General features: G+C 33.0%; 1 protein-coding gene across 1 annotated transcript; it reads left to right on the top strand.

Annotated features, from left to right (window-relative positions):
• Window positions 1-248: 248 nt before the first annotated feature.
• LOC113081000 (tyrosine-protein phosphatase non-receptor type 4-like) lies at window positions 249-24,925 on the top strand (the record flags this gene model as incomplete). The annotated part of the gene is made up of 26 exons (XM_026253069.1): window positions 249-271; window positions 440-479; window positions 723-765; window positions 859-937; window positions 1,792-1,836; window positions 1,927-1,979; window positions 3,808-3,928; window positions 4,138-4,225; window positions 5,009-5,097; window positions 5,237-5,300; window positions 5,621-5,793; window positions 7,278-7,346; window positions 11,612-11,746; window positions 11,847-12,005; window positions 17,791-17,950; window positions 18,027-18,107; window positions 18,915-18,971; window positions 19,090-19,246; window positions 19,345-19,517; window positions 20,820-20,910; window positions 20,988-21,049; window positions 21,147-21,293; window positions 21,881-22,009; window positions 22,089-22,237; window positions 22,325-22,460; window positions 22,942-24,925. Coding segments are annotated over 26 exons (2,622 nt in total), but the record flags the coding sequence as incomplete, so codon positions are not given.
• Window positions 24,926-25,129: the final 204 nt, after the last annotated feature.

The raw sequence follows: 25,129 nt of genomic DNA on the forward strand, positions 1-25,129 counted from the left end.
TTTAGGTTTAGGTTTTTGTTTTGTGTTTTTCCATAGCTTTAGCTTTGTGTTTTGTCTTGAGTTTTTTTATGTTTTAACATGTTTTCTTGTGTTTTTATTCTGTGTGCTTTCTTTTGTTTTAACAGTCCAGACTGATATCAAAAACACGTTCTGTCTCTTGTAGAAGCAAGATCAGGGGCAGGTCTTGTTGGACGTAGTGTATAAACACTTGGAGCTAACAGAGCAAGACTATTTTGGCCTTCAACTAGCAGACGACTCTTCTGACAGCCAGGTAGATGCTCACCTGTCACTCAGTTGTCCCCATCGGCAACAGATCACCCATAAACCCTTTTTCTTTCAAGTAGCACAATATGTCAATCTGAAAATGTAGATTTTTTGCATAACAGCAATAAGAAGATACAAAAATATTATCCCATGAACCTTTTTCTATTTTTTATAGTGAGCAGTTTGGCAGTTATTTTGGTCCCTACACACACAGTGTCAGTAAAACAGGAAAGTTAATTCTCATGTCACGTATTTGAAATGGTGATTAAAAGTTTTTCTGCTCATAGTAAAACGAGGTGAATGTTTAATCAATGCAGTTTATGTTGTTTGGTTTTGATTCGACGAGCAGATTCGGTGACTTCCACATTGCTGAGCTGATATTTTTAGCAGTTTGTGTGTTCATCCTGAAAATGTTGAGTAAAAAGTGTCCTAAATTTGGTTGTGACCTTGTGTTTCAGAGGTGGCTGGACCCAAACAAACCTATTAGAAAACAGCTCAAAAGTAGGTCTTGTTTTAAAAAAAAAATAATTTGAAAGTGTTTGTTTTGAAGTATCAGAATAAAATGTTCTGACAGTAATTATTTTTCATTTTTAGGGCCATCTCCACATAATCTGAGGTTTAGAGTGAAGTTTTTTGTATGCGACCCTAGTAAACTACAAGAAGAGTACACAAGGTATAGTTTATTTTTTTTTTTTTTTATAATGTTTTTGCACATATGCTGTCCTGGGTCTATTACTGACAAATTGTAGTCTGTTACTGATTACAAATTACATAATAAAAGTTATAGTCACTAGTGTAATCTGGATCACTCATTTTATGTCATGTATATTACTTTTGGTTTACTTCTATTATTTTTGACCTATCTTAATTTATACCTTAAAAAAGACCATTAACTGGCATGAGAGAACATGCAAATGTGTTGTTAAATTACTGAAATACTAATTAATTTTAAATATTACATTTAGTACATTAAAGGTCAGTTGGGTTTGACTAGCAAAAATATTTGGGAATACCTGTGTCACATAAACAATTATTTATCAATTTGACAAGAGCAGTGACATTGGCAAAGTCTTCCAGGTTATAAATATTTTGTCTGTTTATTATATATATATTTTTTAATAATTTACAGCCATTGTTTAAAAAACTTTAAAATCATGTAATCCATTAAAAAGTAATTGTAATCTAATAATGAGTATTAAAAAACATAACATACATAATACATACTGATCAAAAACAAATGTGTAGCCTGAAAGCACTGTAAGCCGCTTTGGATAAAAGCGTTTGCCAAATGCATAAATGTAAAATGTAAATAATATAATTACATGGACTACATTTTTGACATCTGATTATGTAATTCAGATTACATGTAATCAGTTGCTACCAAGATTTGCACAATTCTAAGTATATTATATTATATATTTACATAACTTATACCTTTGTAAATAGTACAAAATAACACATTTTCTCTGTCTGTATGCTTATTACGGATCTAACAATCATTTTGTTTGTGATGTTTATTTGTTGCAGGTATCTGTACTTTTTGCAACTGAAGCAGGATATTCTGAGCGGCAGGTGAGCTTATACAGTTTATTTATTAAAACCTATTATTTTCCCTCCAAAAGTAAATGTCATATAACACTTTACTTCCTGTTTCTCTGCTAGACTTCCTTGCCCACAAAATACTGCAGTTCTTCTGGCTTCTTATGCTGTTCAGGGTAAGTATTAAAGCTTATTTATGCACTAACAATTAGTGGTCCTGTGGGTTTTCAATGCCAATGTCTAAAAAGCATGGTATTAGCAAATAAACATGAGGAATCTGTAATGAGGTTTTCTGTTAATCGGGTGTTTTTTATTTTAAATGTTAATGCTGTAAATTAATGCATTATCCTAAGTACGTGCTTGCCACCGCTGATTGTTTACACATCGGTTTGAATGAAGCAGGTTTTGAGGAACTGATTTTAAACTCTCTGACCTGTGTGTTTTGTTTGGTTGGTGATATAACCATCCACACAGGATGAACAAAAGCTCTACACTTTGCCAGATAGGCCAAGATCTGCCTTTTGTCTCTTTCCTGTCCCTGACTGACCCATTTCCAGTAATAAGGCTGAAAAATGTGTCCAGTGCAGATTTATTACATAATTACCAATCTGTTGTGGTAACCGGTCATGTTACACTCACCACAGCTGGTGTGCTTTACTAGTAGCTTCATATTTGATCATTATGGAATGGTATAACTTGTTGCATACGTTTCCTATTTTTGTTAGGGTTTGGCTGTTGTATAATTTTGTATTAATGCTTGGCTTTAATTTTTATTTTGTTGTTGTTTGTTGTGCAAACCTATTTCTGCGTAGATTTCCAAGTTAAAAAAAAAAACTAAAATAACAATACAAATAATTTAATTACAAGGTTTAATTAAATTTCTAAATGCATATCTGTCTTATTCTTTAATTCTTCAAGTTATAGTGTTAAGATAAAAGTACTTACTGTACAACTGTTGTTTTTTGTTGTTTTTTTTTTCTGTTTTGAGAAAATCGCACCATATTATTTAATGATACAAATGATAATGTCAAGATAAATATACTTGCAGCTTTAATTTTAGTGTTTAATTTTTTGGTAAAAATTGTATAACTGTTTAATGCTTCAATTTACAGTATAATGTTCAGATAAATGTTCTTGCAACATAAAAGTCTTTGTGGATTTTTTTTAAATGACCAAAATTAAATAAAATTACCGCTGTACAATATTGAGATGAAACATTAAAAATAAATAAAGTCGATTTATCTCAACATCATAATTTGAAGCGTTAAAAACTATTTTGGGCAGTTTTATCAAAAAAAAAGAAAGAAAAAAAACTAAAAGCCTCAAGTAAATGTTTGAGAAAATGGTGTCAGATTGTTTAATGCTTTAAGTTATAAGGTTAAGATAAATGTACTTGTGATAAAATTTTTAGTGTTTTTTTTTTTTTAGATAAATTGAGAAAATTGAGATAAAACACTAAATAAAGTCTCAATATTATGGTTTGAAACATTAAACAGTTTTGTGCAAATTCTCTAAAAAATCAAACCAAAAAAAGAAGTCGCAGGGACATATAAGATTTTCTTTTTTTTTTTTTTTTGAAAATTAAGAAAAAAAATGTATGCTTAAAATTACAATGTTAAGATAAATGTACATAAAACCTTATTTTAAGTATTATTTTTTATATATATAATTCATGTTAGATTAATATATTAATTAGTATTTATTGTAAGTTTTATGTAACAGAATTAAAAAAATGTTTATATAAATTATCAACTTTGTCAGTATCATCAAAAATTAAATTTTGTGGGGGGGTTTGGAAATAACTTTAAAAATATTTTAAGAAAGTTCACAGTTTTCAGTATAATTTCTGTTGAGTTTGCAGTAGAAGGAATGAGTCAGTCTGCTCACTTAGATCTTGAGGAAACTGGAAGTCTGACTCTTTGAAAGGGTGAAGGACACATTGTGCCCCATGTCTCACGCTGACAGACATGCACACATGGATTTTTGGACTGTTTTGTGTTTCAGCTGAGCTGGGGGACCACAGTCACTCCGAACATTTGCCTGGGTACCTCTCCGAGTACAGCTTCATCCCCAACCCACCACAGGACTTTGAGAAAGAGGTCGCCAAACTTCACCAAGAGCACAAGTAAGAGACCGCAGACATGTCCATGAAATCCTCCAGTGTGTTAAAGATTCTTATATTTAACCGAGTGTCAGCGGAGACTGAGGAACAAAGGGTCACAGCTGAGCACACACACACACACACAAACACACACACACACGGACAGATTTGTGGAACAAGGCGGTTCATTGTTTGTGGATCTGTGAGATTGAGTCTCTCTCTCTCTTATGCAGTGGACTCACACCAGCTCAGTCCGAGTTTAACTACTTGAATGCTGCACGGACGCTGGAGCTGTATGGTGTGGAATTGCACTATGCTCGGGTGAGTGACTGGCCCATCTTACCCCACCGTCTGCCCCTCCTGTTTCAAGTGGATCAAAACCTTTAATCAGAGTTGTCCTAAAACCTCAAAACAAAATGGGCAATTGGCTTAGGACAACTTTTATTAACTTTTTTGATCCACTTCAAATGTTTACTACTATATACTAAAAACAAGAGGCTTGATGATGTCTGCTTTTGGTTAAAACTAGGGATGGAACCTTGTTTTCTTTCATGTTTTTCCTTATTTAGATTTGTGTTATATTTTTTTTTCTTGTATTTTTCAGTGTTTTTAAATATTGATTTTTGTTCTGTTTTGTTAGTTTTTTTGTCTTTTGTTAGTTTTTAGTTTTTTTGGTTTTTAGTGTTTTGATGCTTTGATTTTGTTTTTTTTTTTGTGATGTAGGCCTAATAAATCAGTGTACTTCTTCTTTAGCAAAACATGGTCAGGCCAAAGTGTCTGAATAATTTTTGGTTCCAATTTTTTTTAAATAAATTTTACTGGTATTTAAATTGCTAGTAAAGTTTACATTTAATTAAAAAGAAATGAAAAAAAAAATAATGTGAAAGTTTGAAGTAGAAAGCAGTGGTAGTATTTTTGTACATCGCTAGTATGTTGTTTTAGCTATCTGTTCAGCCGTTATACTGTTGTATTATTGGTCGATACTGAAACAGTCACCAGTATAAGCATCCCTTCTTAAGTGAACCAAAAGTTTAAGCACCCTTTGAAACAAAATGTTTTTTTTCTTTCTGCATCCTTATGGTTTCCAACTCTTGATGATTTCAGGACCACTGTAACACAGAGATTTACGTCGGAGTTTTGTCTGCCGGCATCTCCGTCTATAAGGACAGGGTACGAGTCAACCACTTTCCATGGTGAGTGTCATTTTAGCTGTGGATTTCTCCTAAGACCTTATATGGGGAATTTCATTGAAATAAACACAACTGACAGCTTGTGGATGCGAATTTGTTTAATCTTTTATGTCCCCTTCCCTCTCTTTTTTTTGTATTTCAGGTTGAAAATTGTAAAAATATCTTTTAAATCTAAACAGTTTTTTATACAACTAAGAAAAGAACTGGTATGTACAAAATTATGCATTTGTTAAGATTTGTGTTTCATTTAATCTCTCTTTAATTGATTATTGTGTCTAATTATGTTCATTGTTACCTGCTGTTTACTTGTGAAATAACAGAAGACTACAATTTAATTGATATTTAAAGTTTTAAATTTGAAATCACATATTTTACTGTTGTATCAAAAATACAAATTGCTAAATTGTTATTTGTACTAAAAACTGAATCCGTTACATGCTTAAATAGTTCATTTGCTCAAATCTACACTGAGCTCAACAAACCATTTTTTCTTGTTTTCTCTTTTTTTTCGTAATGTGCTTCACAGGCTGAGAACAGAGAATCTTTATTGGGTTTCAACATGATGAGCTACAGAGCTTGTAAGAACTTATGGAAGGCCTGCGTGGAGCATCACACGTTCTTCAGACTGGAGCGGCCCGTTCCTCCGGAGAGAAACCTCTTCCTGCAGTACTTCACCCTCGGATCCAAGTTTCGCTACTGGTGAGAACGTTAGAAGAGTCTGCACTTGTGTGTTGGTTTTTTGTTTTTTTTGGCGGTGGGGCTGCACGATTAATCGAACGCGATTAATCATGATTGTCATGCACATTTAGTCAGTAAAGCCAGTTCTGTGATTAGTAGTAAATCTCCATCATCTGTTTTCGGGTGGAGCAGCATTTACTACACAGAGCCATAGTTCTCTGAAAAGCTATGCGAAATCGCGTTCATATTTGCAGACGATATAATTGTAGGATTACGAAATCGTTATCGTGATAATGACAGCTGTTTGCTCATCTTCTCAGTGAACTATGGCTCTGTGTATTAAATGCTGCTTCATCTGAGAGCACGTGAAAATACAACATTAAATAACATTTGAACTCAAAATTTGTTGGTCGAGTGTTTGAAATAAATCCTTCTGTGAGATGATGTGGCTTCTTAAACTGAATAATTAAGGCACACAATATTTCATTGTATTCCAAGCAGTGATAAAGGCTATGTCGATTAGCATTTCATTATAGATATACTTTATTAAGATGAAAATGATAATAATAAGAACCCGTTGTGTGTTTATTAGTCACGTTAAATCAATGAAAGCAGTTTAATTTTCTGTTTATTCAGCTGCATTGAATGATATGCATCACAATCGCTGCTTCTGCCTAATCTCGATTTATTGACTTTGTGATTTAATTTCGATGAATTGTGCAGCCCTAGTATTTAGTGGATATATGAGCAGGCCATGGCATTTTGAACCTCCCATTTATAGACTAGATGTCCCACCTGATCATTTTATGCCAGAAAACCAATAACAAATTATTTTCTTAATCTTTCTCCTTGTTTTGTGACTTGCAAGTATGGGAACGTGCAAATTAACTCATATGATCTGAATGAATTCAGTAAACTGGTTCAAAACACTGGTTTAGCTATTCATTATCAGTCATTAATTGTTTCTTTTTTTCTCATAAATGTTGAAATTTTGGTCATTAAAAAGAATTAAGGTATGTTACTTATACACAAATTGTGTTTTTTTTTCACTCAAAAACATGCATATGCTTGGGTCAAGCTTAGATTTGGTGACAATATAGCATAACTAGAGTAATTTGTCTACATTTATAACCAGAAACATCAAATTAGGTAAAGGATTTTCAGTGCAAGTCAAGTAAGTAAAGTATGTTAAGTAAAGTTAGTATTTTTAGTAAGTAAAGTTAGTTAAGTAAAGTTTGTAAAGTATTTTAAGTAATTTTGCTTGTATTAAAATGTTTTTAAACTTCAAATGCATACATATCAAAATATTATACTGAATTTAATCGAAAAGCTGGAAATTGTACAGTAAAGCTATATCACTTGCCACTATTATCAAGTTATTGGTTGTTTCTCCAGTTTTGGTAACAACTTTAAGTAATTTTCTGTTGCACAGTTATCTCTAGTGATTCTTACAAAAATAGGGGTTTTGAGAGCCGACAATGACACTATATTCTGGATTTTTTCAGTGGGAGGACAGAAGCACAGTCTGTACAGTACGGAAAGGAAAGAGGCAACAAGAACAGAGTTTTTGCAAGGTAACACACTTTTTAATAACCAGTAAGCGAGGAAATAACTTGTGCAAGCAAAATGCATTACGTATCAATTTGGAAGTAAAAAGTTATCCGGTAGTAATGCTTAACCATTGTGTTTATTTGTTCATAGCAGTGTTATTTTAGGATCTTTGAGAATTTTTATTAGTATTTTTAATTTGTTTTTATTTAGCATTTTATATTTAATTAGCTTTATTTATTTATTTCTTGTTTTTTTTAAACGTCTACACAGCTTTCAATATGTAAGCTTTAGATTTTTAGTATTAAGTTTTTTTTTAAATATCAAGTTAAAATAAATGTAAAAGTGGAAATGTTTCCTGGACACTTGGTGATTTTTTATAAATATATATATATATATATATATATATATATATATATATATGTATGTATGTATATATGTATGTATGTATGTATATATGTATATATGTATGTATGTATGTATGTATATATGTATGTATATATGTGTTTATATATGTATGTTCTGTATGTATGTATGTATGTATGTATGTATATATGTGTTTGTTTTTTATGAGTTTTTTATATTTTATTTTGTTTCTGTTAATGTTTTATTCGAAGCAACAAAAGTATATTTGTATGGTTTTGGGTCCTAGTTAACTATAATAACCCTGGTTCACCACACTATAGACACTGACGTGGATATTCTTAATAGTTATATCTGAAAATCTATATTTCAATTTAGCTATAAATAGGCTATATTTAACTGTATGTGCCGATGTATGGGTTTTGGTGTGTTGCATTATGGAAAGGCTCCCACCTATCTCGATCCCTGTGGTGTTAGGTGTCAGTGTGTATATGTATATGTGTGAGTGTGTGTGTGTCATTATGTGGTCATATGTTCTCAGAACGACACCCAAACACAGGAAGTGTAAGCAGGGCTGTGTAGCACACGGCTGTGAAGGGTGTGCACATGTCATGCACATGTTTGTGAAAACACACTCAGACGTTTGCTTCGAAGATGCTGAGGCTGAAAGTTAAACTACGATTTATGGTTCATCATACTTCTAGGAGGTATTTCTTTTGACTACGCTGACCTTTTCTCTGTGAAGGGTGTGATAATTTTGTAAAGTTTGACACTTTGCTTTTGAGGAGTATTTCAAAGTAGATCTTTGTGGTTTTTAAGAGCAACCTGTGAACGAAGATCGCAGCCGGAAAGGGTAAACTTGTGTTAGTGTATTGCTTGCTACTTTTTTCTGATATTTTCATTGGAAAAAATATGTTACTTTTTAAAATGTTTACGTTCATGGTGGTTTATGTAAATTCTGAGAAATATCACAGAACGAGTTGAAATGGAAATGTTTTTCACAGTATTTATAAAATGTACGAAATCCAATAAGTTTTATTTTATTACTTTTGAGGAATGTTTTCAGGGCACTTTGTAAGAAAATGCTCAGGATTTTTAGATGTACCGTGTTTACAAACGTAACAGGAAAACATGATGGGTTGTTTCACGATATAAAACAAAAATCGTTGTACAGTGTGCCAGGTTGGTTTATGTAAATGTTAAAAAAAAATTATAAAACATTTAGTTACAATCGGTATGTTTTTCAAAATATTTTGTATGAAATTCATTAAGATTATTATTATTATTATTTTTAAAACTAGTGTTTGTGTAGTGCAACTATAAAAATCTAGTATGTTTTTTTTTTTTAATGAGTGGCTTAGTGTAACAGACGAGCAATTTCTTTGTGAACTAGTGGGATGCTTTTTTACGAAAACGTGTTTAAAAATCTGTTTGATATTAATGGTTTTTAGGAGTATACGTAACAATGTTTGCAAACTAGTACTGGTGTAATGCTGATAATATTTTATGTTTATGTGTCTTTTTTTTGGGGGGGGGGCATTGTAATGTGTAAAATGTTTCATGTTGTTTCATGTAATTGCTAAGAAATGTCGCAGAATGAGTTGAAATGCAACTCATAGTGTACAAAAACCAGTAAGGTGTCTTTCTTTACCTTTGAGAAATGTTTCAGGGCACTTTGTTAGAATATGTTCAAGGTTTTTAGACATAGTAGCAGAAAAGCTTGTTAGTTTGTTGTTTTGACCATCTAAAACAAAAAAAAATGTTGTTTAAAATGTTGGTTTATGTAAATTCCCCCCCAATATATATATATATATATATATATATATATATATATATATATATATATATATCAGAGACGGAGTTAAAATCGGTCCTTTGTTTTCTAAATATTTGTATGAAATTCACTAAGATTTCTTTCTTAAATTTTCTGAAATGTTTCTGGTCAGTTTATTAAAAGTTTTAAGAAGTAGCTACAACAAATAACCTAAATGGAAAGATTGTTTGTTTGTAAACTAGTGTTTGTGTCGTGCAACAACAGTAATCTGGTCAGTAAACAGTAGCTTAAGGTAACAGAAAAGAGCAATTTCTTTGTAAATGACATTCGGATATGAAAAAAAAAACAGGTTTTAAATTGTATTTATAGTTTTTAGACGTACAGTAGCATGTGAACGAACATCGTAACAGGAATGCTAACTTTTATGTTTTCATTGTTTTCCTATAAAATATCGCAAAATTGCGAAAATCTAGTTTGAATTTTAAACGTTTATGTTACAAGGTACTTATATGTTATAAAAGGTTTAAGGTTTTCAGTAGTAATAAATGTAACCGCAAATGCATTGTTTGTTTGTAAACTAGTGTGTGCTCATCACAGACTTGCTTTTGAAATGTGTAAAATGAACCTTGTTTATTTACATATTAAAATCAACATTAAATGTGAAATATTTGGGCTTTTCACAATATTCCTAAAGTTTATGATAACCAAGACTTTTGAAATAGTCACATGTGTATGAACCAAAGATAACAGGAAAGAGTGATTGTTTGTAAACTATATGTAAAGGGCATTTTTGCTGTCAAATAAATTGTAATAGTTTATAAGGATTACCAATTGAAATTGTAATCGTTATGTCAAATGTGGCATGTTGTTTTATGTCAAGGCCACAGCAGTAACAGGGCTCCAGACTGCCACCAAATGGTCACATTTTGCGTTAATTTGCTGTTGCGACTAATTTTTGTGGACGGTCGCACTGGTGTGACCACCGCTTTGCCCAACTCATAAGCTCTTCCATTTCTGTTGGATTTGAGAAACATCAAACAGCAAACTAAACGAAAGCTAATCTAAACAGTGCTACATTTCAGCTGCGCAACTTGGACCGCAACGCAAACAAACTTGTCCGAGCTCAGAACAGCTTTACCCGGGAGTTATAAACAGCGCTGACATGCGTCGTGAAACCAGAAGCGGTAATGCTAACTGTAACCGTGGTGTTGTGGTAGAAATAGGTATTATATCATTGATTTCAGGGTTTGTAAAACCTTTTTAGAGTGAAAATCAAGCCCTTTTTGATGACTTTCAAGCATTTCACACAACTATTTCCAGCACTTTAAAGCTCTAAGATGATCCAGTTTGAATGTTATTTTTAATGGGATGAACACAATATATTTGTGGTAAACAAACACTCATGTAAAATTAAAAAAAATACATCAAATCACAATTATTACCAGTACACAGCAGCAGAGGAGCACTTATTGGCTTATTAGCCATTCATTTTTTACTTTTTCTCTATATTCTGAAATTATAAAATCACTATTATAAAATCAAGAAATCAGATTTGGTCATAATTTGACACTTTTTTTGTGTATGATGTAAGATACGTCATGAACTTCTCTTCAATTTGCTACTAAATCACACATAATCGCTGAAGTTGGTCAGTTACGTATGCTGGAAAAATGGAACATTTAATAAAAGTGGAATGTATACATTTTCTGTATATAAAAACTAGATTTTGCACCTGTTACTGCTGTTAAAAAAAGTAAATTTTGTATACATCTTAACTCGAGCTTAGTGCTTTACTGTCGAATCTGTATAGACAATAAACAAAAGAAAAATAAACAAGAAATGAAAATGAAATATTATTAGTAAATGCACCTGTTAATGCAAAACGATAGTAGTTTTACAATTAAATGTTCTTTTGTTATGAATACCCCCCCACAAACCACTCCCAGTGCTACCAAATCTGCTCCTGGCACCACCATCTGTAAAATTTAGTGCTGCTGGTGCCCCTCCTCTCAAATGGTAGTCTGGAGCCCTGAGTAGTGATTACATTTTTTTACGAATGCAAAAGTTTGTATCAAATTTTGCATTAGAAATTGAATTCCATTGTTTCTTGTGGTTCTGGTTGATGGATCTGTTGTGAATCAAATGTGTTTCCAGGTCGCCGAGCAAGCCTCTGGTCAGAAGACTGATGAGCGGTTTGGACTGGGAGACCGTCAGCAGGAATTCCCTCTCGGACGACCGGCTAGAGACTCAGAGTCTGCCGAACCGTTCCCCACCAGACTCGCCCGATCAGTGAGTTAACACATACTCACAAACTAACCCACATAACACAAGTTCACCCAGTCTGTGGGTTAGCACTCCATTTATGTTTTTCGTTTCTTTCTTTACTCAGCAGTAACTCAGTGTTCACCACAGACGGGGCGCGGGTCAGGCCTTCCTCCATTGGCCACCTAGTTGATCACGTGATCGATGACTCGCCATGCCAGACGTTCAGCAATCACAAGTCAGCATCCTCCACACAGGCCAACAGCATCAGCCTGGACTCGACACCGTGAGTTTTGAACTTTCGGTCAATATAAGTGAAACTGTGCTCATATATTCTATTCAATAACTTGGGGAAAGAAACAATCACAATTCAGTATGCGAATATGACAATATTTTATTTTTGTATACTGAAAGTTCTTATAGTAAACTTTGTAACTTTTAAACTGTTTAGATTTTTTTTTTTTATTAATTAAATGATTACTTAAATCCATTGTTATCTCCAGTATTTCTTGTACAGTGTGTCAAGTTGATGGTTGTAAAACATTTAGTCTAAAAAGGTTCAAATACATATTTATAGATTTTATTGCTTTGTATTTGTAGCCCTAACATTTTGTTAAGCATTTGTAAAAAAACAATTGACCTATGTAAAACTATTTAATTTATTTTAATTAATTAGTTCATAAGTTGCATTTAAGCACGTTTTTCTTGTACAATGTGAAAAAATGTAAGTTGTAAATTAAAAAATATAAATATACACTTTACATTTTGTGCAGAAAAGGTTTAAAATATAAATGTTAATTAATATTTACATTAATTTTCAGTGGTTAATAGTCCCAGTCCTAACTATACATATTTACACACACATAAACTATATATATACATATATATATATATATATATATAAACGATTACTTATTAAATCTAAATGTTACAATATAATTGTAAAAACACTTTTTTCAGTTTTCAGTTGGCATAAACTATTGCACTGAATTTAATATGTAAATGTATAGTTTATGCCTGCATGTAAAAGGCATACATCTGTTTATCACAAACTTTCATCCTCTTCAGTGTTTCATACGACTCAGTTTTTTGACAATTTCTTTTTATTATCAACTTAAGACGTTTGTTTTTTTGTTTGTTTTTGGCCCTGGTTACCTTGGTGTTTGGCAGTGTGTTTCAGCCTATTGTGAAATTAAGCCACATGAATCTTTCCCCCAGTCCAGCTACTAAGCAAAATGATATGATGCCAAAACATCCACATTGTATTCATGTTTGCCTGTGTTTCCTGTAAAAATTCTACTTGGTATAATAATGACTTCTCTTTCAGCCTTTTCATCCTTTCATGTGCAGTTGGCTCATTTGATTATTTGTATTCAGGATTCTAGATTCTGGTCTACCCAGTGATGTGTTTTCAGCACACAAGGGCTGGACTGAAACACTTTGAGTCATCAAAGTTTCCGCTGCGAAATGCCATTCTTATTTTAGCATCACATATTAGACGCACACTCTCGCTAGCAACCTGAGGTTTAATATTGTGTGACCACACACCTCTGACGAAATGACACGTTCGTGGTTCGACACTGTTTTTCACACACATTTCAGTTTGAGAAACGGCGAGCGTTTGAACCAGGGGAAATTGCTTTCAGCTTTGTGGTGGGCACAGTTCAGTGTGTTACGATGGCACGACTGATTGAATTGACTCTGATAAACCCAGCACCATTTTCCATTGGAATAATCTGCGACCACGCATTTCCTTTCTCAGATCATGCCATCTCATTTCGCAATGTCAGAATTTCCAGATCTAGTCTGTCCAGTTCATTATGTGCCTCAATTGCTCTTTGATGTGGAGTTCTCATGTTCTACATAAAGATTAGAGTTTTGAAGAATCTTGCTTCTTATCTCTTTTTTCACCTGATTATGCAAAAAAAAAAAAAAAAAAAAAAGCTTTGCTTGTTAGGTGAAATGTGGTGGTAGATGAATCACAGTTTAGTTCAAAATTCAGTAGATGTAAGCAGGAATAGCCTGAACAATTCAGTATGTATATAATTGGAAGAAAGTAAGGTCCAATTAAAATTCATTATTCAAATATGACAATGATATCATTGCTAGATTATGTTTGTTCGTAGTAATTTTTATTGCTTAGTTTTTGTAGTCATTCACATAAACACGATGCATGTACAAATTGTCACATTAAAATCACCAAAGACTATACCAAGACATGTCACTCGTATAGTTTTGAATCAGGAAAAATGCAACGCATAATATGGCTGCTGAATTACAGGAAGTCCCGCCTTCTGAATGAAAGAGCCAATCGCTAATCAGTAAAGTCATCGTATCACTATAAAAACAGTCATCGCTCTAAGACATGCTCTTAGGTCTGAGCATGCGCACTGGTTGATCTAACCTGAAAAACAAACTTTTTTTTAACGCTGTCTATGGAAAAGAAACAACATTTATGACAAAGTTGTTGTCAGATTTTTTTGGCGATTTCAAATATAAAATTTAATCGTAAGCTTAGTGAACAGTTTTGGAGAATTTGATGTTTCCCCATTCAAAGAGATGGGTGTTCCACTACAAATATGGCCGCCGAGTGACATGAATTGTCTTAAAGAGACTTAAAGAGAAATTACTTCATAATTTTAGAGTTAATGTGTAAACATTTTTTCAGTTTGAACTCCTAGCAAGTGAAGCCCTGTAGTTTAGTTTGCACAAACTATAATATTCAAATGAATAAGTAAGTTAATAGTTTTAGTGTAAGTATGTTTAAATGAATCAATATTGACATTTATTGACAGTTTGCATTGTCATCAATTTATATATTTGCTATACCTAGTGTTTGGAGCCCTGTAGTGTAGTTAATAATTTGTAAAATCATTTTACGTTAAGTTTTATTAGGCTCATTGTTTGCAAAAAAAGTTGAAGATATAAGTGCTAGAGTATAAGACCCAGCTAAGTGATTTATTACAGACTATTTTCATTATTAGTATTTAGGGATGTAATGATTAACCACAAGCTGATTGAAAATCGATTCAGATATGTGATGATTCGAATCGTTTAAGATGCTAAACAAATTGTGATTCCATTAGTGGTAGGAGTTTATATGAATATATGTCTGTGGGGAAGTAGTCTTGCATAGCCAGACCTTCAAACTGATGTAATACATGGACGCTTTCATTGGCCATGAGGCCGTTTGAACGACATGTCAAACAAGCAATCATGGTTCGTTTCGTTCAGCATCACGTTTTTGGGTTCAGCCAACAGTCCGTGGGCATTACATCTAAGGCTGAGACTAGAGGGGAACTTACTGTCTTTAGAAAAGTTTAGATGGTATTTTTTCTTCTCATCTTGCCTCTGTATAATGCATATTAAAGTTAATAAGTGCATCACTGCTTTGTTTACAGCAGAAACCAAGGAAACGCTTAAAACGCCACCTGCTGGCAGAGAGTGAATCTGCATCTTTTTAAGCTCGTCTGCTATTTCTGTTTCATGCAGATATTTTTTTATGTATAGTTTCACAAAACTGCAGTCAAACCATTCTGTTTTTGCTTCATATTTAAACATTTTACAATCTAATTTAGATTAAAAACTGCTCATGTTGCATGTATGCAGCATTTTTGTTTGGATCATGATTAAATGCAGTGGTTGCCATTAGTCATTTTAATTGGAAAGAGCATAGGCAAAGCCTTATTTTGTTTATATGAAGAGATTTATTTTAGTTGTTATTTATTTGAATTGGGGCTTATTTACATTTTCATTATATTTAAATTGTATCATTTAGCAGATGCTTTTATCCAAAGTGACTTACAAATAAGGACAATAGAAGCAATCAAAACCAACAAAAGAGCAATAATATGCAAGTGCTATATTAGTATATTATTATAGTGTTATATATTAATTTCACACAGAGAAACGTGCAGCATTTTGTCCAAGCAATAATAAAAGGACACACATAATTGATAATTTTCTTAAATCTAATTTTGTAAAACATATTATAATTGTGAATCGAATCGTGAAATCAAAACCGTGAATTGAATCGAAACGTGAGTTGAGTGAATCGTTATGTCCCTATTAGTTTTCATTAATCTATTAGTTATCTATCTTAAAAAATCTTTAAAAACAATGTTTGAGTATTAAGCAAGTCTAAATTTATATGTTTAGCGGATCAGGCCGCATGTACACTAACTTTCATTCATTTCAATGGGTTAATGCAAACAATTTTACGCTATTCAGCGTTTTCGACTGAGCACATTCAACTGTCGCAACCCACATATATTACACAAAAGACGAATCGGATATCTCTCCCTTCAGCCTGACAGTCCAAACAATCCTGGTCTTCGTTCTAACAGCGTATTTTTTTAAGCCTCGTTTGTTTTTATTATGTAAATGTCCTGGAGGCCGGGGCGCTGAGCGCAGTCTGTAGACTGCAGAGCAGAGGGGCTTTCATGCTTGAAATCTGAGCATTCATAATGAGACCCTGTGTGTGTGTGTGTGTGTGTGTGTGTGTGTGTTGTGTGTGTTGTGTGTGAGACAGACGTGGCTTCACTCTGAGCAACAGTCCCGGGTCTTAATACTCTTCGCCTGCTATGCAAATAGGCAGAGCTTTGATGAATTGTTGGAAATCTTTGCTAAATACCCAGCAGATATACAGCCCTGCTCATGCCTCCTGCTACTTACTTACAGAACATAAATCATCGTTGTTGCCTAGGCTACACCGTTTTATGAAAAGTCTGAAAATGGGGGAATCTGGAGGAATCAGGTCATCTTACACATGATCCTTGGATGGTTTACAGTTCAGTTTATCTCTGCTTACGGACAAGGTTCCCACAGATATGGGGGAAAGGGGATTCTGGGTTCAGGATTTTTTTTTTCTTTTTTTTTTAAATAGTTTAAAAACATAAACAATTTATAGGCTATAAAAAAAAACTTTGAATCAAACTTATCTACTTAAACTCTAATCTAAACTCTAAAATCATGCACAACTGGAATAAATAAATGAAAACACGTGTGAGAGGTCAGAGTTTGTCATATCTATAATTTTGCCGTGAAAAAAAAAATTGCACAAAAAAAGAGATAACAATTTAATAGAATTATGGAAATAAATTAATAAGTTAAAAATAATAATAATAAGAAATAATTTATCTTATTTATCAGCCTGTATTGGATATTTAACTTTCGATGTTTGTTCATATATAGTGCTAAAAAATGTAAAACAAAACAAAAGTGTGAATATATAGTATGCATTTTATGCACAAAAATGCACCGCTTTATGCACAGCTTATAATATAAATGTTACAGTGTAAGAGTAAAAAATTACTTGCTATTGACGTTAACTTTTGTTTTACTGTTCATTTCATTATTGATTTTATTGCTTAGTTTTTGCTGCAATAGGATTTGGAAAAACAGTTATGTTAAATGTAATGCTTAAGTTTATAGTTTAGGAAGTTTGTTTTATCATATAGTTATTAAATTTAATAGGTACTACCAGATTTAACTCTTTTAAGCGCATTTTCTTATAGTAGAAACCTCAGCTCATTAATTGTAACTGTAGTTATTGATAATTCATACTATACATTAATAATATTGTAATACCTAACATCAGTCTCTTGATTTATGGTTTTAAGTATTTTATTTCAATTAGTTTAGCTTGAGAATACTGTGTGTAAATGATACAAACTGGATTTTTAATAAGATATTCTTTCTTGCCTCTAAATTGATAAACAGATTGGACAGGTTTTAATAAGTGCATCCTAAGTATAAAAACTACATAATCTGTAAATTACACAGTCTGTTTCTATATTAATTGGAGGAGGTTTGAATTGGATTGGATGTTTGTCTCTCTAAAAATGCAATAGATGGCGCTAAACACTTACACAAATGCTCCTTCATACGAATCATACATACACTCTTACAGAGGCTTTTTGCAGACTTTTTATTTATTAACATGTCATTTGTTATTTATGTATTTATTTGATAAATCTTGCAGTTACCAGCTCTGACATCTAAGCTACACTGCCCACAAATGCAATACGTGGTGTATTTATAAATGCATTTTTGCATGAATGTTTTTCCAGGTCTCCTGATGTGACGACAGACGAGCAGCCGCCGGCTCTGCCCCCAAAACAGTCCAGAAGAGACCCTCTGACCCACAACGGCAGATCCCAGTCTCAGCATGAGCTGGACGAGCACCTCAGCGAGCTATACAACGTACCTGCGGCGTCAGGAAAGAGCATGGTGAGGAAAACACTTTCTCACATGTGTTTGTTCATCTCTCGTTCATCGTTTGATTCACTTGTGTTATCTTCCACAGAATGGAGCCGTGCCTCATGATAATCTTGTTCTGATTAAAATGAGGCCCGATGAAAACGGACGATTTGGATTTAACGTTAAGGTGCGTTTTTGGTTATCCTACTACAGCTGCACTTTTTGGAAGCTGGAATTGAATATCATAAACCATATTCATGTGGTTTCTGTATCTGGAATTGTTTAGATAGTGCAAATGACATAAAATGCGATTGACTGCTATTTAACGCAAACTTTGAATGATATTTTTTTGTTTGCCATTTTACAAATACAATTTGTTAAATTACAGATTTGTAATTATAATCAAATAGCAACATGTTTCAAATATGTGTTTAACATAATATATAATAATTCAAATTGGTACAAAATAAATAACAATATTTCATATTGTTTATATAAAATTATATATTTTAAAATGACAGAAACCTTTCTGTATATATATTTTTTTAAAAGAAATGAAAAAAAAAAACTTTCAGTTTTAGATTATTTGTTTTATTAAATTATAATTAAATTATTATTAAATGATGATAATAACCACAATAATGACTATTTTTATATATTATTCAATTAATAATTTATATATTATTTAAAAAGGACAAAAATATATAAATCTCTCTCTTTCTCTCTCTCTCTCTCTCTCTCTCTCTCTCTCTCTCTCTATATATATATATATATATATATATATATATATATATAAAATTCTATAATTGTTATACATTATGTAATTTTTTTTTATTATGTAATGTATACAGTACTAAGAACCACAATAATATCTGCGTGTGTGTTTGTGTAATTTATTTTCTTTCGTTTTGTCCTACTAAAATGTGTTTGTTTATTGTTAAGTATGCATTAATGTAAGTAATTAGATGTTAATAAATCTGTTCTTCATCCACAGGGTGGCGCCGATCAGAGGATGCCCATCATAGTGTCCCGTGTGGCTCCAGGAACTCCGGTAAGTTCATGCATTTCTCAGAGATCAGATGATATGTGTCTTTATGTCAGGTGACCTCATTAAAGTCACGAGGCGCTTCAGTAAACTCTTCTCACCTGTGACCTTTGACCTCTGTCAGGCTGATATGTGTATGCCGCGCCTCAACGAGGGCGACCAGGTGGTGCTGATTAACGGCCGTGATATCTCAGAGCACACTCATGATGACGTGGTTATGCTAATTAAGGCCAGCTGTGAGGACCAATCAGGAGAGCTCATCCTGCTCGTCAGGCCCAATGGTATGATCCCTTCCAGAGGGGCCTCCAAATATGTTGTAGTTTAAATTATATGTGAAATCTAAAACACTCTTTACTTTCTTTCCTTCCTTTTCCTTCAGCCATCTATGATGTGGACGAGGAGCAGGAGAAGCTGGATCTGGAGCCAGATTTCCAGTATATTCCGGAGATGTCTGGTCTGGAGCTGAGCCACTCAGAGGCTGATAGTTTGAGATCCTCAATACAGCTGCTGAGAGATGGGCTGGCCAGCGGGACTGTGGCTGCACAGTTTGACGTAAGTTAGACAACATTATACTAATAAATTGTTTGGATCATAAACTTGTATGTATGTGTGTGTATGTATATATATGTGTGTGTGTATTTTATATATAGTACAGACCAAAAGTTTGGAAACATTACTATTTTTAATGTTTTTGAAAGAAGGTTCTTCACATATATATATATATATATATATATATGTATGTATATGTATATGTATATGTATATATATATATATGTATATGTATATATATATATGTATATATATATGTATATGTATATGTGTGTCTGTGTATATATCTATATATATATCTATATATATTTATAAAAGGTTTTATATATATATATATATATATATATATATATATATATATATATATATATATATTTATTTATTTTTTTAAGATGATTTTATTTATTAATTTATCTTATGTATCAGATTGATTGCTACATATATTATTTTATATGAATAAACGTGTATATAAAAGTTTATTTTAATATATAATTATATATTTATTATAATTATTATTGCACTGTATATCCAGTATTAAGATATCAGTTTTTTTACAGTGGTGTTTGAAGAAATAGAAATATTAGAAGTTTATTTGAAAGTATTTTGTTTTTATTCACCTTATTACCGTATGTACATTTTTATAAAATGTTATTATATAAGGTTGTAATATATGTATAATAAATTTATGTGTATTAAGTCATTGTAGATTAATTTGGTATTTATATATGTATAAACATTTTAAGACATAAGGCAATTCAACAAATGATAAAACGTTTTCAAAAAAAATATTTTTATATTATATTTTATTAACTATAAATAATAAAAATTGTTTATTTAGTCCAAATCATTTAATAAGTTGAAAAATGTTATGAATAAATATAATAAATTACATTGCTGGTCTTATGTATTGTAAATAAATGTATATGAATTGCAAATTGTGTGTGTGTGTGTGTGTTTTTGTGTGTGTATCACATATCATTTTGATTTTGAATTTTGATTGTGTTGCTATCTGTATCTACAAATCTTATATTGCACCGGGTTGCTGGCTGCATTACATTTTAGTTACATAATTTCCTGTTGCTCGTTTCAGGTTGTCTCAAATACTTCCTGTTTGCTGAGCTTGCTATTTTGATGTCAGGAACTTGTACTAATCGCAAGCTAAATTTAGTCTGTTTATTAACAATCATAATGTAAATAATCGCTAGGAAATTGCACAGTAACACACAGTATAAAGTCAAGTTATTTTTGTTTAAAACTTAGCCAGAAATTGTATTTAGTTAACTTAATCATTTCCTTTGTTTACAGCAACTGTACAGGAAACGTCCTGGGATGTTCATGTCATGCGCCAGATTGCCACAAAACGTCTCCAAAAACCGCTATCGGGACATTTCTCCATGTGAGTTCACACAGCTTGTGTTTGTTTTGGACTTGATGATTAGCTGGATGCTCATACCGGTTTATTTCCTGACACAGATGACACCACTCGAGTCGTGTTGAAGGGGACTGACGATTATATCAATGCAAATTTCATTAATGTGAGCATTCATCATTGATTATGGTTATTTAAAAGTTATTTTGTTAATGTTTTGTCATTTAGTTAATTTTCATCTGTATATATCTGTGTGTTTTCAGATGGAAATCCCAGGTAAAGGTGAAGTAAAGCGGTATATCGCCTGCCAAGGGCCTCTTCCTGGGACCTGCTCTGACTTCTGGCAGATGGTGTGGGAACAGAGCGCCGCCCTTGTGGTCATGCTCACCACACAAGTTGAACGGGGCAGGGTATGAAGATATTTCTTAAAAATGTCAATAAAAAGAAATGATTCACAGACAAAGGTGCTAAAATATATATATTTTTAATAATAATAATTATATATATATATATATATATATATATATATATATATATATATAAGAAATAAAGGATAAAATAATACAAAATAATACAAAGTTCTAGAAGTAATTTTTCAAGTTTTCTTGAAAATCCTTTGTATTTATATTCACATTTTTTTTTATGAACTATAATTAGTCAGTATTAACAATTGGTGATTTATTACATTTAGTAAATTCAAAATGTATAAGTTAAAAATAAATTACTTCCCTGCTCATATGTATGTGCCAGATTCATTGCTTTATTTTTTTCTGTATCTTTAATAATCTAATCTAATTGTATTATTTGTTTCTATATGAAAAATTTGAGGGCGGGGCCTAAATATTAACCAATGAATTTTTGGTTTAGTGTGTTCCAAAGTCAAACAATCCAATCAAGTCCCACCCTACATTAGCTTTCGTCCTTCACAGATTGTGTTCTGAATTCTATCAGTGATTATGCCAAGATATAATATATATCTTGACATTTTCTGTTTTAGGTGAAATGTCATCAATACTGGCCAAACGTTTCGGCAAGTGGCACCTATGGAGGCTTTCAAGTTACATGTGTGTCAGAGGAAGGGAACTCTGCATACCTGCTCAGAGATTTGACTCTTACTCACTTGGAGGTGACGCATCTCTTAAAACGTTTCTTATTGTCAGTGTAAATAGATTTCTGTGCTAATATCAGTTTGGAATTTTTTTCAGAGTAAAGAAGAAAGGCAGATTTGTCAGATGCAGTACTTGGCATGGCCTGATCACGGCGTTCCAGACGATTCGTCAGACTTCTTGAACTTTGTCAGTCAAGTACGCAGCAAAAGAGCGGAGGCGCCAGAACCTGTAGTGGTTCATTGCAGGTTATGCCTAAAAAATGTCTTGACTGTATCCATAATCAACATCTCATGAGCTAAGCTGTTTATTAACTCCACCCCTTTTTCTTCCAGCGCTGGGATTGGTCGCACCGGGGTGCTTATCACCATGGAGACAGCGATGTGTTTGATAGAAAACGGTCAGTCGGTGTATCCTTTAGACATCGTCAGAACCATGAGAGACCAGCGTGCCATGATGATCCAGACCCCTGTGAGTCAGCCCACTTAGATACTGTAGGAAGAGACTGTTTGATTGACAAGTAATGTTTCATTTAGTATGTAGATGCGCATTTAAATTCAAAAGCTTTTTCCAAAAACTATTTATAGCAGTGGGTTAATACAGACAGACTCTAAAAACCGTGTCAAACCAGTTGGATGAGTTGCGTTGAATTGATCCGCTACTGTTAACGTCACATTCAGATGCACATTAATGGCAAATGATTTTTCCCAAAAGCAATTTATAGTTCTGTCATGCGCTACAGGAACAATTTAGTTGAATTACTATTAAGTAACTCAAAGTTCCAAGTTCCAAAATTCCATGCTACAAACTTTGCAAACTTATCAAAAGATAAATTCTTCCCTTGTTTATTAATATTTTTCCCATAAAACATTTTTGAGCTCTAATATGATCTACAGCTTTGTTTATTCGTTAAACGTCTGAGTCACTTGAAATCCATTTTGTTTGTTTTCAGAGCCAGTACCGTTTTGTCTGTGAAGCGATTCTGAAAGTTTACGATGAGGAGATCGTAAAGCCGTGCAAGACTGAGCCTCCGGACGAAAAGGAAGAATAAACAACCGTCCTTCAATTTTTCTGAGGATCTTTCTGTGATTTACAACTACTGCCAGTGAGATCTGCGCTCAGCCCGCTATCGCCCCCTGCTGGAAGGCGGTGACCCACTAGAATACAGACGAAAAAGCACTATTGCACTTTTCAGCGACAAACAATGACTTAAGGGGATTTTTTTTTTGTTTAAAAAAAAAAGTATCAGGTTACTGATGAGTTAGGTACTGTTAATAATGGTCATTATTTGGGTTAGAGAAAGAAATGTGCTTTTGATTTTGTGCCAAAAGCTGAAATGAGCCACAGTCCATGTCAGAATTAACTCTCGCAACTAACGACAGCACATTTTGTGTTTTATTTGTTTTGGGGGATTTTTAACAGTTAACTTGAAAGCAACAGGTGCTTGGCCCATTCTCTTCCCTTTTCCCGCCTGGGACCTTAATTGTTTTAATGTTTATGTAAAAAAACACGTTAACATACTTTTTTTTCTTTTTTTTATCGTCAAACAAAAATGCTTTTAACAATACACATTTCATTTGTTTTAACCCTGGCGCTTTAAAGATAGTCTTTCGTAAAGTACTTAGATTTTTGTAAAGTACTTTCGTTACTTGATAAAGTTTCCATGTAGTGTTACAGTTCTCTCTAAACTAAGCTAAATTAACAGGCCACCAGCTGAGTTGACAAAGTGGGCCATGGTGACGATGTTTCTTGCTGCCAAATTTCACAGCAGTTTGCCTCTAAAACTAATTGGTGTGTCGCTCTGGCTAATCGCTATTTATTGCAAGGCTCTGTGTAGTACGTAACGGCTGACGTTTGTATTGTTAAAAATGCATCAGGCAGCTGTTCTTCTTTCAGATCCATGTTTGCCGGATCTTTGAAGCATTTTATTTAGAAAATAAAGCTGTGAATTTCACAATAGCTTCGCTGGCGGAAACTGGATACTTGATAAGTATGGACGCAAATGAAATGTTTAATGTACGATTTAGTCTAGCGTCCTCTCTGGTTAGTGTAACATATCACATATTAACAATTACCAATTATCTTCCATGTTTACGATCAAATTTTCAAAACTTCTACTGTAAGAAACTGACTACCTTCAGATTTTAGTTCATCTTGTATGGATAGTTTTGTACTTTTCATTGAGAAAATGTATCTGCTCCACTCCTTGAAGATACCGGTTTATATTTCTGCTTATGATTGGTTATGCTTATCCATATCTCCTCTTATAAACTAGTCACCTGTTAGCAAATACCTGCAATATACTGGTTGGTGGTCATAGTTCATTTAGTTCTTGCTATGACTGTAGAGATGATGGCATTTACAGAACTTATTGGCCACGTTAATGTTTTATTCACCACAAGTGCAAAATTTTACGATCAAGATCCTGAAGAGAAAAGATACGTAAGAATTATGGAGCGAAATGTTTTAATTTGACACTCCTGACCATCGTAATTGTTTGCAAATGGCCTTTATGAACATTTCCCCCATTCAATGTTTTGCAGTGCCATTGCACAAACGATTTGGCATTAAGGACCAATCACGCCCACCGTTTTGAATGTGAGCCGATTTTGCTTCAGTGTACGTCGTTATAGCGCCGCAGCTAGAAATTTACTCCCGACGTTGCGTCGGAAGTGGTGGTATTTTTGTATTTAACAAAAAACGAATGAAAGAAAGGACAGCACTTTGCAACTGACTGTGGTAGTCAGCTGTGCTACTGTAGAATTTATACTGTAATCGTGTGATGGGGAAAAATATGCTGTTTAATTATTTATGTTGAACATTTTGTCAAATACGGACACCTGTGTGGGTGGAGGGGGGGGGGGCTCTTAACTACATAGTGTCATATGTGAAATACTTGTAAATACAATGTTATATATTAAAAGTGTTCTCAAAAGATAATGGTGGTTATTTTTGTTTTAGTATGTTTTTAAAATGTCAGAGAAGTACACAGGAAATTGTGCAATGTTTATATATCTCCGAGTTGTGTTTGTGAGAGAGCGAGTACGTCTTTTGTACAGAATGTTTTGTTTCTTACTGGCATACCTTTTGAAACTGTGCTTAATTAAGCTGACTCGTCTTTTGGCGTTTGTGACACACGT

This window comes from Carassius auratus, unplaced genomic scaffold, assembly GCF_003368295.1.
Source record: "Carassius auratus strain Wakin unplaced genomic scaffold, ASM336829v1 scaf_tig00032695, whole genome shotgun sequence".
Lineage (NCBI taxonomy): Eukaryota > Metazoa > Chordata > Actinopteri > Cypriniformes > Cyprinidae > Carassius > Carassius auratus.